General features: G+C 41.9%; 1 protein-coding gene across 1 annotated transcript; it reads right to left on the bottom strand.

Moving 5' to 3' along the window:
- Positions 1–15,416: 15,416 nt before the first annotated feature.
- Positions 15,417–16,356, bottom strand: LOC307109052 (olfactory receptor 6B9-like; the record flags this gene model as incomplete). Its single annotated transcript, XM_079787565.1, is given in 2 exon segments — positions 15,417–15,435; positions 15,437–16,356. Coding segments are annotated over 2 exon segments (939 nt in total).

Genomic DNA, 16,356 nt, shown 5'->3' with positions numbered 1-16,356 from the left:
GCACATTAAAACAACAAGTGAGATTTATTTGCCTTTTAGGTGAAACTTAAAATGCTATTCACCCAAGTTTGATGACTTAGCAAGTTTGATGACAGGTTAGTAAGTGAAAAGCTAACCATCAGACTCTATGTGTGATTTGTTACTGTAGTCTTTTAAATGGAGTGTGAATGGGTGTGTGTTTATGTGTACATGTGTATTTGGAGTGTCTGTGTATTTCCAGAGACACTTCTCCTGTAGTGAGAGTCCACTGAGCATGGACTGCCTCATTTGTAAGGAGAGAGCATACATAGCTCACTGATTGGAACTCTGCAGCTAAACTGAAGGTCTTGAATCCTGGTTTCTAATCAATGGGCAACCAACAGCAAATTACTTAGCTTTTCTGTGGCTAGCTTTCCTCATCTGTAAAATGGTGACATAAGTAATACATGTCCTATAGTGTTTATCTAGAGATTAACTAAAATGTTAATGCACTTAAAGAATTTAGGACAGTAAAGGCTAGCTCATAATATTATATAATATTTCATATGATAATGAGATCATGATCTAGAAGTTACTGCAAGATTAGGAAAATAGTTGTTAAGGACAAAGCATGGTAATACATGGCTGCTGGGTTTGGCTTAGGAAAATGCTTATTCTCACTATTTTTACCCTTTGCGTTCTTTTGCTCTTTGTTCATTCTTGGGTACTAGCACTGTGTTGCTAGGAAAATTCAATGTGAAGACCAAATGTGATAGGTAATTAAATATGGGATTAAATATTTGTCTCCCTGGACTGAATTGCTTCTTCAGGCAGTAAATTGTATATCACTTACCTCTAGTGTCTGGTATAGCAATATCACCTGATACATAGAAGGGGTTTCCAAGTGAGTTGAATAAATAGACTCATGCCAACACTTCACATCAACACATTCACTCTCTCAAGAGAAATGTAAGTGAGAAAAGGGTACTGTGCTGGCTATTGAGAGATGAATTCTGATCTGAGGTTGGAAGGATCTTGTTTTAGAAAATCCCAGGATTGAGACTTTATTTGTAGGTGCTCTCACTCCTGGGAGCATGCTCATACCTTTCCCCTCCCTTCTCCTTCCCCTTCCACCTCCCTGCCCCAGGCACATTACCATTACCTTCCTCACTCCCAAGCTCAAGGGCCCTTCCTTTACTTCTATAGCTTGTTTCCTAAGCCCATTTCTTCTGGAAATTACTTTTTCTACCTCTGTGATTTACCAAATAAGTGATCTCTTACAAACTAACAAACAAATCCCAGTATCAATCACCAGGTTAAAGAGAGTGAATGATCTGACTATCAGTGGCATCCAAATGAAGAAGGGTGAGTTCAGTGTGACAAGGGGCAGATACCAGGATCTGGGCATGCCTGCACACACAGGTTAGCATGCTCACACAGCCTTGTGTGGCCATCCAGGGATGTCTGACCACAAGAAGATCCTCTGTGAACCCTGGGGCAGAAAGTTCAGGTTTTATCCATTCCAGCCTATTTTCTGTGTCCAAACCCAAGTGACTAAAAGGAATGAGGAAGAAATCCCTGAATGGAGAGCATTTGAGACAGCAAGAGGCAGAAGAGAATCTGGCAGATTAGTTTTTAATGCAAAAGAAAAGGCAGTAGTTGTCCAGAGTCCTTGCAGGTACTCTACTATCCCTGATCAATAGCTTACTCCTCCCCAGAGGAACCGCAGAACAGGATTCATGAGGCTATTACCTCAGAAGCAACAAAAACAAAAACACACACACATTTTCTCTGTAGAAGCCAAATGGAAAATGAAAGGCAAAGCCTACTCCAAATGAACAGAATCAAGATTTCCGACTCTCTCAAAAGATTAATCCCCCCCTAATCATCCTACCCACTCACCTGGTGGGCTGGCAGGAGACAAACACAGGACAATGGGGTCAGTGATGAAGAGGTAAGTTAATGGATGAAGGAAGGTGTGGTTTCTGCAGTTTGCTTATTCATATCCTAATAGGCAAACTCTACTGCAGTTTAACAAATAAACTGATGGTTGGGACATCATCTGGGTTGAGTCTTATTTTATCCCAAGCCAAGGAGCACCATTTTATTAAAATCCCCAACTCACCAAGGAACCAGGCTGGAGGATTTTCCTAGAAAGAAGTCTTTAAACCTGAGGTCCTAAGAGCCATTGTTAACAGGGTATTCCCTGGAGCAATCAGTGCTATTAACTTTTTCTAAATATTTCTACAATGAGAGATACCCTGGGGCCTTTTTTATTTCTATCACAAACTAAAATACTTGAATGTTATCTGATGCCAGATATTACACTACTATTTCTCAAATCATTCTAAGGATCTCTGGAGTCTCCAAGTACTCTGTCAAAAATTTTTTTAAATAGTGTTTCAATAATGATGCTAACACAAAAGGCAGCTGACATCAGTATATTCTGCATTGTCTGGATAAAGCCAGGGGATTTCAAAACTCTTGTCTGCAATTGTACTCAAAATGCTTTAATTGCTAATGGGGAAAATCAAACAAACAAAGCAAGAAATCTATGATGCTGTTCAAGATACACAGGCAGTTTAAATGTGGGCTTTATTGTAGTGAGTCAAATACTAAGTGTTGTGTGAACTAAGGGCCACATGAACAAGTCCAAAAGAGAATTCTTGATTTTCCCACCAAACTACCCCCTTTTTGAGTCTTTCCCATTATCCACAGAATTGCTCAGGTCAAAGACTTAGCAGGAATATTTCTTTCTCTCTTTTTTTCATCTTGTACATGCTATCAACCCACATGTCTTACCATCTTCTCTGCTTCTCCACTTCTACACCTAGTTTAGATGGTCATCTCTCTCCCCTGGGCTACTACCCAGTCCTTCTGATTGCTTTTCTTGATTCCATGCTTTTCTACCTACTATCCATTCTCCATACAATGACTCAAAGTGACCTTTTAAAAGTATAATATCAGGATGGCTTTCTATTGAACATAAAATAGAACCAATCACCTTTTTAGTATTTCCAAGGCCTTAGGTTGAATTGTATCATCCAAAAATATATGTCCACTTGGAACCTCAGAATGTGACCTTATTTGGAATAAAGGTCTGTGGAGATGTAATTAAGGGAAATATCAAGACAAGATCATCCTGGATGAGGGTGGACCCTCAACCCAGTGACAGATGTCCTTTTAAGATGAGGGGAAGACACAGGGACAGAGGAAAGAAGGCACTGTGAAGAAAGAGGTGGAGATTGGACTTGTACTGCCATAGCCAAGGAATACGAAGGTGCAAGGAAGGCTTAGAGAGCACAGACTACAGATACCTTGATGTTAGACTTTTGGCCTCTAGAACTATGAATTTCTGTTGTTTTGAGCGACAGAGTTTGTGATAATTTATTATGGCAGTCCTAGGAAATGGATGCAAAGATCCCACTTTGGCCTTTTCCTGTTTCTGTGATCTCATTCATTGCCACTCTCCCAGTCACTCATCAGCTTCCAATCACTCTGACCTTTCTCTGTCTTGATCTCAAAAAGCTCATTCTGATCCAAGCCATTTAGACTCTCTTCTCTCTGCCTGGACCCTCTTCCCCCAAATCTCTCCTTGGTTGTTTTTTTCTTTTCAACTTTCTTGTCACAGAACAAACAATTTCTCCTTTAATTGAAATGTCAACTTTGCAGAAAGGACCACATGCTTAAAATGCCAACCACCCTTTCTTGCTTTTATTTTCTCATAGCACTTATTACTATCAGATATATTATGTGATTTATTTATTTATCACCTTCGTCTAAAGTGTAAGTCTATGGGGATAGGAATTTTGAACTTCTTTCATTGCAATATATATTCAGCATCTAGAAGAGTTCTCAGTAAATATTTAGTTAATAAATGAACTCAAATTGTGCTATTGAAATCAATGTCCTATGAGTAGATCTAATACAAAGTAATAGTAATACAACATGCGGCATAAAAAAAGAAAATTTATTTCCTTTGAAAACTGAAAACTATTTGCTTTAGAAAACAAGGTAGTTCCCACAATATGGTGACTTCAGTAGCTTGTTAGTTTCTCTATTGATGTAATTCATCTAGCCTCTACTGCACAGTAATTAATATAGTGTGGCATCCAGTCATTTACAAATATCTGTCAGTATCTGTGTTTTCTTACTCTGTTGACTCCACTGTTTTCCGATTGAGGTTAGTTATATTGTTTTTATATAAATCAAAGGTCATTCCAATTATATGATATGACTTCCCTGTTACTTAAATGCAAGGAAAGAGGAAGTGGAAAGGTGAGCTTCTGTTTGGATGGTCATGATGAGGCAGGATAGTTAGATGTTAGGAAATTTTTTGACTAGTGGGAAAAGGGAAAACAGATGGTTAGACAAATAGGGCCAAACAATTCAAGCAATTTCCAGCCAGCTAGTGAATCACAAGACCTTATCTTCCTTAACCAAGAACACCAGAGAGCAAATGGATTACACCTCTTCTCCTTAAATCACCCTAGTCAGGGAGATAGATAACAGAGAGCCAATTAGTGTCATTAGTGCCAGCCAAACTGAAGGATGGATGAAGTCAGGGAGATAAGTAACAACAACAAAACAATTAGAACCAAACAAATCCAAGGTAGAGGCAAAGCTTTCCAGAAAATGACCTTTGTTCCTTTATGTGCTCATTTTGGTACATCAACATATTAAAAAATGCACCTGGAAAGCTGATGGATGTTCTGCTGAAACCCTCCCCTGAGATCTCCTCTAAGATTTCCATCTGCAAAAGAGAAAAAAAAAAAAGCCTCAAGACAAAAACAAAAACAGTTTCTCCTACACTCTAAGTGTCCCCAAAATACTTGCAACCAGGGGAGCAATAGGCCTCAGCAGCTTGTTCCTGAACCTTGTGGCTAACCTCCAAGGCCCCTTTTTTCTGACTTTTCAATGAGGTTACCACAGCCCCACCTTGGCTCGCCCCTGTCACTGTGACTTTTACTTCTCAGTGAGCTAACCACAGCCCTGCCTTAGCTCACTTAATATTTGTAGAAAGCCAAAGCAGCCCCACCTAGATTCTCTCCTGTTGCTTTTCCATCCTAAGCCCTTCCTTGTTTCACTGTCCCCAGCTTTAATAAACATCTATTCAAAATCATCTGGACAGCTGTTGTGCAATCTTTCCTGCACGAAGAACCCACACACTACAGGCCCGCCCCTCTCTGGTGACAATGAGCAGCAGCATGTCTAAAAGAAGTTGCTGTTACTTATAATATAGCTTCTTAAAGAAGCTTTAGTGCATGACCAGTTTTTTTTTTCTTGTATAAATGTAGCATACTAGTCCACATAATCTGAAAACAATACACATCACATGTACATAGTGAATCTAGTTTTGCCCACAGTTATTCTCCCATGCAGAATCATTCTATACATGATGCATACAGTTCGGCAAGGATATCATCATAGAATTAATAGCATTAGCTCCTCAGAACAGGCCATGGACATTGAAGCTGCAGCAGCCAGAAGTCAACATGGCAAGCCTGACTTTCCTCAGGACCTTCTCATTTTCTCTGGCTCATGCCTTCACCCACAATCTGTTTGCAGATGCCTTAAGAGAAGGTCATGAAGTAAGAGTAGAATTTCAAGTTGAGATGGTTCCCAGGAAAAAAATAAATTGCTCCCATACTCTTTTCACTTTGGGGAAGGAGGGTTTGGCTATGGTAAACATCACTATCTTTATATGGCAGAATCCCTACAAAAAGCTCCATGGCAGATGAGGTGAGGCGAGTCAGGGGATATATGTAATGAAGCACAAAATAATGGAATATGTTTGTGTCATTAGACTTCTGCTAGGAAAAATGAAGAGTGGGCAGAAATGGGCAAGACAATGATGGTCCCAGTTATTCTTTTCATGCTTACAGGCCCTGCAACCAGGAATTGGAATTAGTAGTATTTCTAAACACTAATAAAATATTGGGCTAGTTTCACTTAATACCTGGAGTTAGACTTTTAGTTGAGGGTTGGGGAGGGGCAGTATATATGCTGAATGTTGGTGAAAAGCTACAGGTAGGTGACTGGTGGTGGTGCTTCTACTGTAACAAAGGGTTATATCGGTAATTAGAAAAGAACAAAGGGGCCATTTCACCCCACAGAACAACACCCAACTTCTGGGCTTACTTCTCATATGTCAGCCATTCTCTTTCACTTCCCCCAAAAGAGAACTTAATGAGTACTGGCATAAGCAAGCCTGCGGAAGAGGGGAGAACATGTCTGAGGGGAAACAGCTATGTCACAGGAGTTTCTGACCTGAAAGTTCTGATGTAGGCAGGTTGCTTCTCAATTCTTGTTTCCTCAAGCTTTCAGTTGTCCTCGGAATGAAGCAGTGTGTGATGTATGAAACATTATTGTCTATGCTGACAGCTCTCCCATGTGTGGCTGAATTGGCAACAGCAGTATTTTGTGACTCTACAGAATAAAAAATAAGATTCCATATCAGAGCTTCAAGGTATCTTTGATATTTTCTCATAGGAAATGTAGCATCTAGCATATTGACATCAGTTAGAATTCCAAGATCTGTGGATGGCTAGAGGTAATATTGACATAGGATGAGTTTGACAAGCAGATGTGGAGTTTAGAACTCAAAGGTAATGTCTCTGGGTGAAAATCAATTAATGAATATAAAACACAATGTAAATGAAGACTGTTAAATATTTTAAAATATTTATATATTATTCAAATATGATTTATAATATATCAAAAAAACCTTTTTTTTTTGAGACAGGCGAGCTACAACTACAAAGAAGGAATTTGAGAAAAGTGCAGTAATCAAACTTAAAAACATCTTAGATGTACCAGGGTACTTTCATGACCCCTATTGATGTATCACCTTAGAAATAATTCAGAGAGAAAGTTGTTAAAGATGTCAAACCACTTTGGAACGTCTTCATCTCTACAATTCTCTATCAATATAAATATAACTAGAGGCCCAATGCATGAAATTTGTGCACTCAGGGGATGAGGGGGCCCTCAGACTGGATTGTGAGAGGCACAGGCCAGGCCGAAGGATCCCACCAGTGCACTATTGGGGCCAGGGAGGGACACGGGAGGTTGGCCAGCCAGGAGGGACCGTGGGAGGGCTCCAAGGCATATCCAGCCCGTCTCACTCAGTCCCAATCAGCAGACCCCAGCAGCAAGCTAACCTACTGGTCAGAGCATCTGCCCTCTGGTGGTTAGTGTACATCATAGCGACTGGTCAGTTGTCTGCCCCCTGGTGGTCAGTTCACATCATAGCGAGCAGTTGAGTAGCCTTAGCATATTACACTTTGATTGGTTGAACTGACGACCAGACACTTAGCATATAAGGCTTTTATTATATAGGATTGTCTCTGAGAGGCTCTATCTTCCAACTATTTTCTAAAAATGCTTCTTCCTGTTCCTCAGGCTGTAAATAAATGGATCCATAATGGATGTTATGACTGAATAAAACATGCAGACCACTGTATCCCTCCATTCATTTTCTTGGAATTTGGATGCATGTAGGTAAATGTGGTCAAGCCTTAGGAGAAGTAAATAAGGAAATGAGAACCACAGGTAGAAAAGGCCTTGAGCCTTCTCTCACCTGACTGTATCTGAATCACAGTGGAGATAATATTCCGGTAGAAGATAAGGATACGGGAGAGGGGACCTAGGAGGATTACAACACCCATTGCAAAGAGGGCCATTTCAGCTTAGTAGGTTTCTAATGAAGCCAACTTCAAGACTGCAGGAGGTTCACAAAAATAATGATTAATTACATTCTATTCCCATTATGTGAGACATAAAGTAAAAGCTGTGTCTACTAGAGACAAAAATGAGCCACTGGCCTAAGACCTTATGACCAGCTGGAGAAAAACCCTCTGGCTCATGAGGGTGGAATAGTGAAGGGGCTTGCAGACATTCACATAATGGTCATAGGCCACACTACTAGGAGGGAACTCTCTGTACCTCCAGCTACTAGGGAAAAAGTCATCTGAATTGAGTACCCAGCAAAGGAAATGTTCTTTCTCATTACCAGCAAATGGAATAGCATTTGGGGGACAATTACCGTAGAGAAACAGAGAGAGTTAAATTATATGTTTTTTAAGGAAAACGTACATGGGGCATGAAATTGAGAATCATGGTGCATTAGCACAGTGATGAGAAGATTTACAAACACAGCCATCAGGTAGATGTGAAATACCACACACAACATGATCTGGGTCTGCTGATCTGAAGAAAGGCACAGCAAGATGAATTCAGTAAGATAGGTTTGGTCTTTTGTGCCCATTGATGTTTATTCCTGTCTACAATAAATGCAGCAATTAAACATTGATGATAAAGCACCCAATCCTGAAAATGACGGTCTCCTTGGAAAAAGCAAATGAATTTGCTTAAAAAAACTTCTTGTAAACATTTAAGACACTTGAATGTCTAAAATGTCCATTCTTATGTTCCTACTGAAGCTATCTTACATTTTGTATGGATTTGAAAAAATATAGAGTTCTCCTGGGTTGTCCTCCTCCCGCCCCCCATTTTTCTAGTTTACTTTTCAATCAGCGGACTTTCACTTTCATCAAGAAGCAGAACCAACACTTAACTTTTCTTTTATGTTTTCAGGAGATTATTCCAAGCAGGAAGAAAAATTTAAGAAAACATTTTAGATCATACTATAGCCACAATCCTGGTCCTTTCCTAAATTCTTCATTGGATCAGAGAATCAAGACTTGACAGTAGTGCTCAAGAGTAAGGCATGATGAAGCCCCATGATCATAGAGCCAAGATAGTTGAGATGAGGACAAACTTAGGCAACACCACCAACTGTGGAAATAGGGAGGGCCACTTTACGGAGAGCAAATGCAGCCCTAATAGCTTCCTGCATAAAGTGTCTTATCTGGCATAACATTGTTCAAGCTCATTCATGCTACAGAATATCAGTAGGAAATCAGTCTCTGGTCCAATGCTGTGAAACCAGGCAGGAAACACCATTCAAAGTCTTTACATTGCTGTATATCAGGAACAAGTGAGGAATAGCATGGCTGGATCCAAGCTAATAGGGAAGGATATCAGAAAGAGTTGGGGAAAGTAGCAGGGTCATGGGAAAATGCCTGATATCCCTGAGAAGGATTGAGGGACTAGTTCTAAAACTTCCCATTAAAACAAAGATGTCAGAACAGACATGAAGGGAAATTTTTACCTAAAAATGGTTGAGATGTGTATGAGTGTCAAGTTGTCAAGGGATGGACTGTGGTGGTCAGTTTTGTGTTTTTGTGGGGTTTTTTTAATCTTTATTGTTGAAATTATTATATATATTCCTTTTTCCCCCCATTGACCCCCTCTAGCCCACTCCCATACTCCCCACCCCAGCCCTTCACCACCCTATTATCTGTGTCCATGGGTTATGCATATATGCATACAAGTTCTTTGATTGATTACCTTCCACCCACCCTCCCCCCACCTTCCCTCTGAGATTCTGCAATCTGTTCCATGCTTCCATGTCTCTGGATCTATTCCATCCCGTGATGGTCAGTTTTATGTATCAACTCAACTAGGCTTTAGCCTTAATTTTTCAATGAAACACTAATCTAGGTGTTGTTGTGAAGGTATATTCTTAATATGATAAAAGTTTGTAATAAATTGATTAAGTATTGGAGATTATTCTAGACTAGAGGCCCGGTGCACAAAATTCGTGCACTGAGGGGGGAGGTGTCCCTCAGCCCAGCCTGCACCCTCTCCAATCTGGGACCACTCGAGGGATGTCAGACTGCCTGTTTAGGCCCGATCCTACCGGGCAGTCTGACATCCCTCTCACAATCTGGCTCCCAACTGCTTGCCTGCCTGTTTTCCTGATTGCCCCTAACCACTTCTGCCTGCCAGCCTGATCACCCCCTAACCACTCCGTTGCCAGCCTGATTGATGCCTAACTGCTCCCCTGCCAGCCTGTTTGCCCCCAACTTCCCTCCTCTGCCGGCCTAGTCACCCCTAACTGCCCTCCCCTGCAGGGTTGATCACCTCCAACTGCCCTCCCTTGCAGGCCTGGTGCCTCCCAACTGCCCTCCCCTGCTGGCCATCTTGTGGTGGCCATCTTGTGTCCACATGGGGGCAGGATCTTTGACCACATGGGGGCAGCCATATTGTGTGTTGGAGTGATGGTCAATCTGCATATTACTCGTTTATTAGATAGGATAGAGGCCTGGTACACAGGTGGGGGCCAGCTGGTTTGCCCTGAAGGGTGTCCCGGATCAGGGTGGGGGTTCCCTTGGGGCGTGGGGTGGCTGAGCGAGGGGCCTGTGGTGGTTTGCAGGCCAGCCATGCCCCTGGCAACCCAAGTAGAGGCCCTGGTATCTGGCATTTATTTACCTTCTACAGTTGAAACTTTGTAGCCTGGAGTGGATCCAAACCTCCTGCTTGCTCCATGGCTGGCAGCCATTTTTGTTGGGGTTAATTCACCTTCTATAATTGAAACTTTGTAGCCTAGAGTGGAGGCCTAGGCTGGCCAGGGAAGGTGGAAAGCTAGGCTTCCTCCATTGCTGGGGGCAACCCTGGCCTGCTCTCTCCAGCTCCGTGGCTGCCGCCATTTCTGTTTGGATTTGTTTACCTTTTATAATTGAAACTTTGTAGCTTGAGTGGAGGCTTAGGCCGGTAAGGGCAGGTGGAAAGCTTGGCTTCCTCCTTTGCCTGGGAAACCTTGCTCTCTGTGGCTGTAGCCATCTTGGTTGGGTTTATTTGCATACTCACTCTGATTGGCTGTGGGCGTGGCTGGTGGGTGTGGCTTTTGGTGTAGTGAAGGTATGGTCAATTTGCATATTACTCTTTTATTAGGTAGGATAATCCAGAGGAGGCTGATTCTATCCTTGGCAACATTCTATCATCTTAACAGCAGAACTAAGGTTCTTTCAGAAAGGAGAAATTCCACAACTGGGAAGCAGCTTTAGTTCATGCCTGAGAGTTCTAGGCTACCTTTCCTGAAATTCAGAATTCAGCCCTATGAATTTCAGATTTACCTTGCCAACCCCCACAATTGCATAAGCCAGTTCCATGTAATATATATCTTAATATACACTGAGTGGCCAGACCATTATGATCTCTGAACGCATAATAATCTGGCCACTCAGTGTATATATATACTAGGGGCCCAGTGCATGAAATTCATGCATATTAAAAGGGGATTAATTAGAGGAAATAATTTAATATTTCTATTTGCTCTTTCTCTATAATAGAAGTGTCAGAGATGAAAGAAAATTAGTAAAATGTATATGAAAACCTTTCTCCTGTCAGAGTCTGGGGCCAGCCAGGAGGGATTGTGAGAGGACTCCAGGGCTCAGGGACCCAGAGTCAAGTCCCTGCCCACCCACATATGCCTCAAAATCTTGTGAGACCCAGACCAGGCCGGCCCCTGCCCCCACTGGGCTAGATCCAGACCTGGCCAGTCCCACCCTTGTCAAGCCCTGGGCAGGGGATGTAGCCTCAGGTCCCCTGGACCAGCACCAGGACAAGGGTCATGGCCTGAGGTCCCTCAGCCCAGATCGGGGTGGGGGGTGTGCCTTGAGGTCCTCCATCAAGCCCCGCCAGGTGGGAGACATAGCCTGAGATCCACTGTCAAGCCCCGCTGGGTGGGGGGCATGGCCTGAGGTCTACTGTCAAGCCCCACCAGGCTGGGGGGGCATAACCTCAGGTCGCCTGGCCCAGCACCAGGAGGGGGCACAGCCTAAGGTCCCCCGTCAAGCCCCACCAGCAGGGGGGTGCAGCCTCAGGTCCCCCATCAAGCCCTGCTGTGCGGGGGGCATTGCCTGAGTTCCCCTGACCCAGCACTGGGGGTGTACCTTGAGGTCCCCTGTCAAGCCCCACTGGGTGGGGAGCATGTCCTGAGGTCCCCCGACCCAGGACTGGGGGTGCACCTTGAGGTCCCCCGTCAAGCCCCACTGGGTGGGGAGCACTGCCTGAGTTCCCCTGTCAAGCCCCGCCAGGCAGGGGGGCAAAGTCTCAGGTCCCCTGGCCCAGTGCTGGTGCAGGGGGTGCAGCCTGAGGTCCCCCGGCCTGGTGCTGGGGTGGGGGATGTGGCCTGAAGTCCCCTGTTAAGCCCCACCTGGTGGGGGACACAGCCTGAGGTCCCCTAGCCCAGCACCAGGACGGAAAGCACACCTTGAGGTGCCCCATGAAGCCCTGCCAGGGGGGGCGTGGCCTGAGGTCCCCCAGGCTGATGCCCGGATGGGGGGCGTGGCCTGAGGTCCCCTGTCAAGCCCTATGGGGGCTTGGGAGGGCGTAGCCTCAGGTCCCTGCTGATTGCTCATAAGGCTCCTTATGGGAACTTGGCTTCAGCTGTGGGTGCAGCCATCTTTGTGATGGAGTGATGATCAATTAGCATATTCCATCTTTATTAGATAGGATATTAGAGGCCCAGTGCATGAATTCGTGCATGTGTGGGGTCCAGCCAGCCTGGCCAGGGGTAGGGGACATGGGTGGTTGGCCGGCCTGCCCGCTGGTCGAACTCCTGGTTGAGGGGACAATTTGTGTATTAGCCTTTTATTATATAGGATATACACTGAATGGCCAGATTATTATTCGTTCAGAGATCATAATAATCTGGCCACTCAGTGTATATATTCAACAGGCTTCATTTCTCTGGTTGTATTTTTACTTATACAGCCAATACATTTTTTGCTGATATGAAGGTAAATTTTACCTAAAGATGGTTTCTAACCAAATTAATTACCTGGGAAACTTTCTGCTATTCTCAGGTTGTTGCTTTAATTTTTTTTTGTTAGCCCTTACCTGAGGATATATATATTTCCCCCCCCCCCCCCATTTATTTTTAGAGAGAGTGGGAGAGAGGAGGAGAGACACAGAGAGAGAGAAACATCTTTGTAAGACAGAAACATCTATTGGTTGCCTCCCTCATGCATCCTTCCAGGGCCGGAAATAGAGTCTGCAACCAAGGTATATGCCCTTGACCAGAATTAAACCCACAGCCTTTCAGTCTGTGGACCAATGCTCTAACCACTGAGAAAAACTGGCAAAGGCTATTTTCAGTTTTGAAAATTTATCTATTACTTTTTTCTGGTTCACTGGTACAGGAAAACCTTTACCTATTCATTCCCTTTTTAAAGATTTCTATACATCTAAAGGTGATTTCATCTTTCCTTCTTGAATGCCACTCCTCTGATGATGAATAAAATGACATACTTATAATTGAAGTACAATATTAAATATGTAACATAATTATAAAATCAAATTATGTACAGGTTTTAATCTTCAATTTTTAAAATTTGAGTTGTGGACAATGTTGTCACACTCTTTTCTCTACGTTTCTGTGTGTTTTAAACATTTAAGAGTAAAATATTTTAAGTATTAAGGTAAAGACATAAAAATAAAACTCATCAATGGACACAGACAGTAGGGGGGTGAGGGCATGTGCTGGGGGGTGGGGGGTTGGAGTGGCTGGGGAGAGGTCAATGGGGGAAAAAGGAGACATATGTAATAGTTTAAACAATAAAGAATTTAAAAAATAAAAATAAAAAAACCCATAACAATAAAAGGAGAGATAAAATGCATGGTTATAGAAACAATAAGATAAACCTCTCAGAATTTAAATTTATCAAGAAAAATAGAAGATAAGTAGGACACAGAGGATTTGTATAACAAACAATCTAATGGCTATATTAAAAAAAAAAAACTTTAAAAATCAGATGGTTTAGACCAGAAAAGGATTGTCAGGTTATAATATAGTTGATATTTGATGTTCTGATTTTAAATGACTCCAGACAGCTTACCTAAAATTAAAAAGCATTTGAATATTAAAAACTAATATTGTAAAATAGTAATAATTGTCCATTAGTGATTAATAAAGGTTTCAAAGTATATATCTAATAACACTGCTATTTTTTACAAAAAGACTAGAAAAGTCTAACATTGGGGTAAGAAATTACATGATTCAAGGTAAAGCATTTTTGTTGTTGTTGTTGTTTTGTTTTGTTTTTAGCCTTAGGCACGATCTTTATTCACTTGGACACTGTATAAATATTACAATTTCCTTTTGTTGCAAAAACATATAAAATAATCCTTATATAAGAATCCCAAGGTGTAAAACATTTGTATTATTTTTACCTATGTGAGGGTCATAACCCATAACACTACTTTTTGATTAAAGAAAAATGCTACATATCATTGAAAACATACAGTGTTTAGGCTAAAAGTAGTTAAGGCCAGGAGATATAATAGGTTTAGATAAATTGGAAACTACCAGTTTATAAATTATCTTAATCTATGCAAAGCCAAATTAAAACAATCTCTTCTGCATATATAAAAATAATACAAAATGGAAAGACCATGTAGTTACAAGGTAAATAAAGTCAAAATATGGTAGATAAATCAATAACCCAATTAAACCTTATGAAAAGTGGTTTCCAAAGTGTTGGGGTAAATTAGTATGTCCGTCATCTTTAAATTCTTGGTAGAACGTATTTCTTTAATTGACTCATCCAAAAGGGAAACTAAAGGAAAGCATATACTACTTCTTAGAATAATGCATCACCTTTCCAAAAATAAAAATAACAAGTGAAAAGGGGGAATCTTCTGGGAAACCCAGGAAAATCCTGTATATCTAGACTAAGTACCATCCAAGAAAAAAAAAAATTGGTTCCTTACTAATATCAATGCTTTCCTTACCTGAGAAGGAGTGGACTTTGACAAATTGTCACTAGCTTTGCTTAGGGTCTAGCCTCTGAGTATTACATCCAAAATATCATATATGTAGAAATCTCAACAAAGGAAGAGAACTAAAGCCATGACAAATTTTCCATAAAGAATACTGCAAAGTGCCCGGCTGATGTGGTTCAGTGGTTGAGCATTGACCTATGAACCAGAAGGTCACAGTTTTATTCCAGTCATGTCACATGCCTGAGTTGCGGGCTTAATTCCTAGTGGGAGGCAAGTCCCTGCTCCTGGGCCGGCTGGAGCCGGCAAGTCCTCAGTTGTGTCTGGAGCACCACTCCAGTAGCTCCCTCCGCCACTGCCCCCCTTCCCCTCATAGCAGGCTTCATGCCACTCTGCGCCTGCATATGCAAATTAACCTCCATCTTTGTTGGGTTAATTTGCATACTCACTCTGATTGGCTGTGGGCATAGCGGAGTGATGGTTAATTTGCATGTTTCTCTTTTATTAGGTAAGATATATATATATGTGTGTGTGTGTGTGTGTGTGTGTGTGTGTGTACACACACACACACACACACATATATATATATATATATATATATATATATATATATATATATATAACTTGGAGTTCTGATTATTTCACTCACTGTGTTATAAAAGAAAGCACTAATTAAGGCCTGACAGAAAAGGGGATTTCCCTAAATTATTGTACTATATCACTATTTTTGTAATTGCTGACTTTCACCAAATGAAGGTGTTTTTTGAGGTTAAGTCAAACAGTGAGAAAAGAAGGAATATCTGAGTCTCTTCAGCAAAGAGAATCTCTCAAGAAAAGGCCTTGACCATTTGCCATGGTTTTTCTGATGGCATCTTTGACCTCCTTGTTCCTCAGGCAGTAGATGATAGGGTTGAGCATGGGAGTGAAGACTGTGTATATGGCTGATATCAATTTGTTAGAATTGAATGAAGCAATGGCCCGAGGTCTAACATACATGAAGATCACAGCTGTGTAGAAGATGACCACCGCTATAAGGTGAGAGGCACAGGTGGAGAAGGCCTTTCGCTGTCCATTGGCTGAGGGAATGTGCAGGATGGTAGATAAAATGAAAACATAAGAAATGACAGTGGCTGAGAGAGGAAACACAAGGATGACTATGGCTAGCACGAAGTCTACCATCTCAGTCATAGAAAAGTCCACACAGGCCAGATTGAGGATGGGGGACACATCACAGAAAAAATGGTTCAAGATATTATTACCACAAAAGGCAACTTGGGAGATGAAGTATACTTTTACCATGGAAATGGTGAATCCAATCACCCAGGAACTCATGATTAGTTGAACACAAAATCCTGTGGTCATCAGGACTGGATATCGAAGAGGCCAACGTATAGCCACAAAACGGTCATAGGCCATGGCAGCCAACAGCACACATTCAGTACAGGCAAGTGAGATGAAGAAATAGAGCTGTGTCATGCATCCCAGGAAGGATATGGTATTGGGACAAAGTAGGAATCCAGCCAGCATCTTGGGGACTGTGACAGATATATACCAGGTCTCCAGAAAGGACAGGGTACCCAGAAAATAGTACATGGGCTTATGCAGAAACCCAGTGACCCATACAGTGATGATGATGAATAAATTCTCCAACAGCACAAACAAGTAGGTGATGAGGAAGAGGAGGAAAAGCAGAACTTGAAGCCAAAGGGAAGTAGGGAAACCCAGCAGGATGAACTCACTAATATAAGTGGTGTTTTTCTTCCACAT

This window comes from Cnephaeus nilssonii (genome assembly GCF_951640355.1).
Source record: "Cnephaeus nilssonii genome assembly, chromosome: 13".
Lineage (NCBI taxonomy): Eukaryota > Metazoa > Chordata > Mammalia > Chiroptera > Vespertilionidae > Cnephaeus > Cnephaeus nilssonii.
Note: the sequence above shows the minus strand (reverse complement) of the source record. Positions and strands in the feature narration are given on the sequence as shown.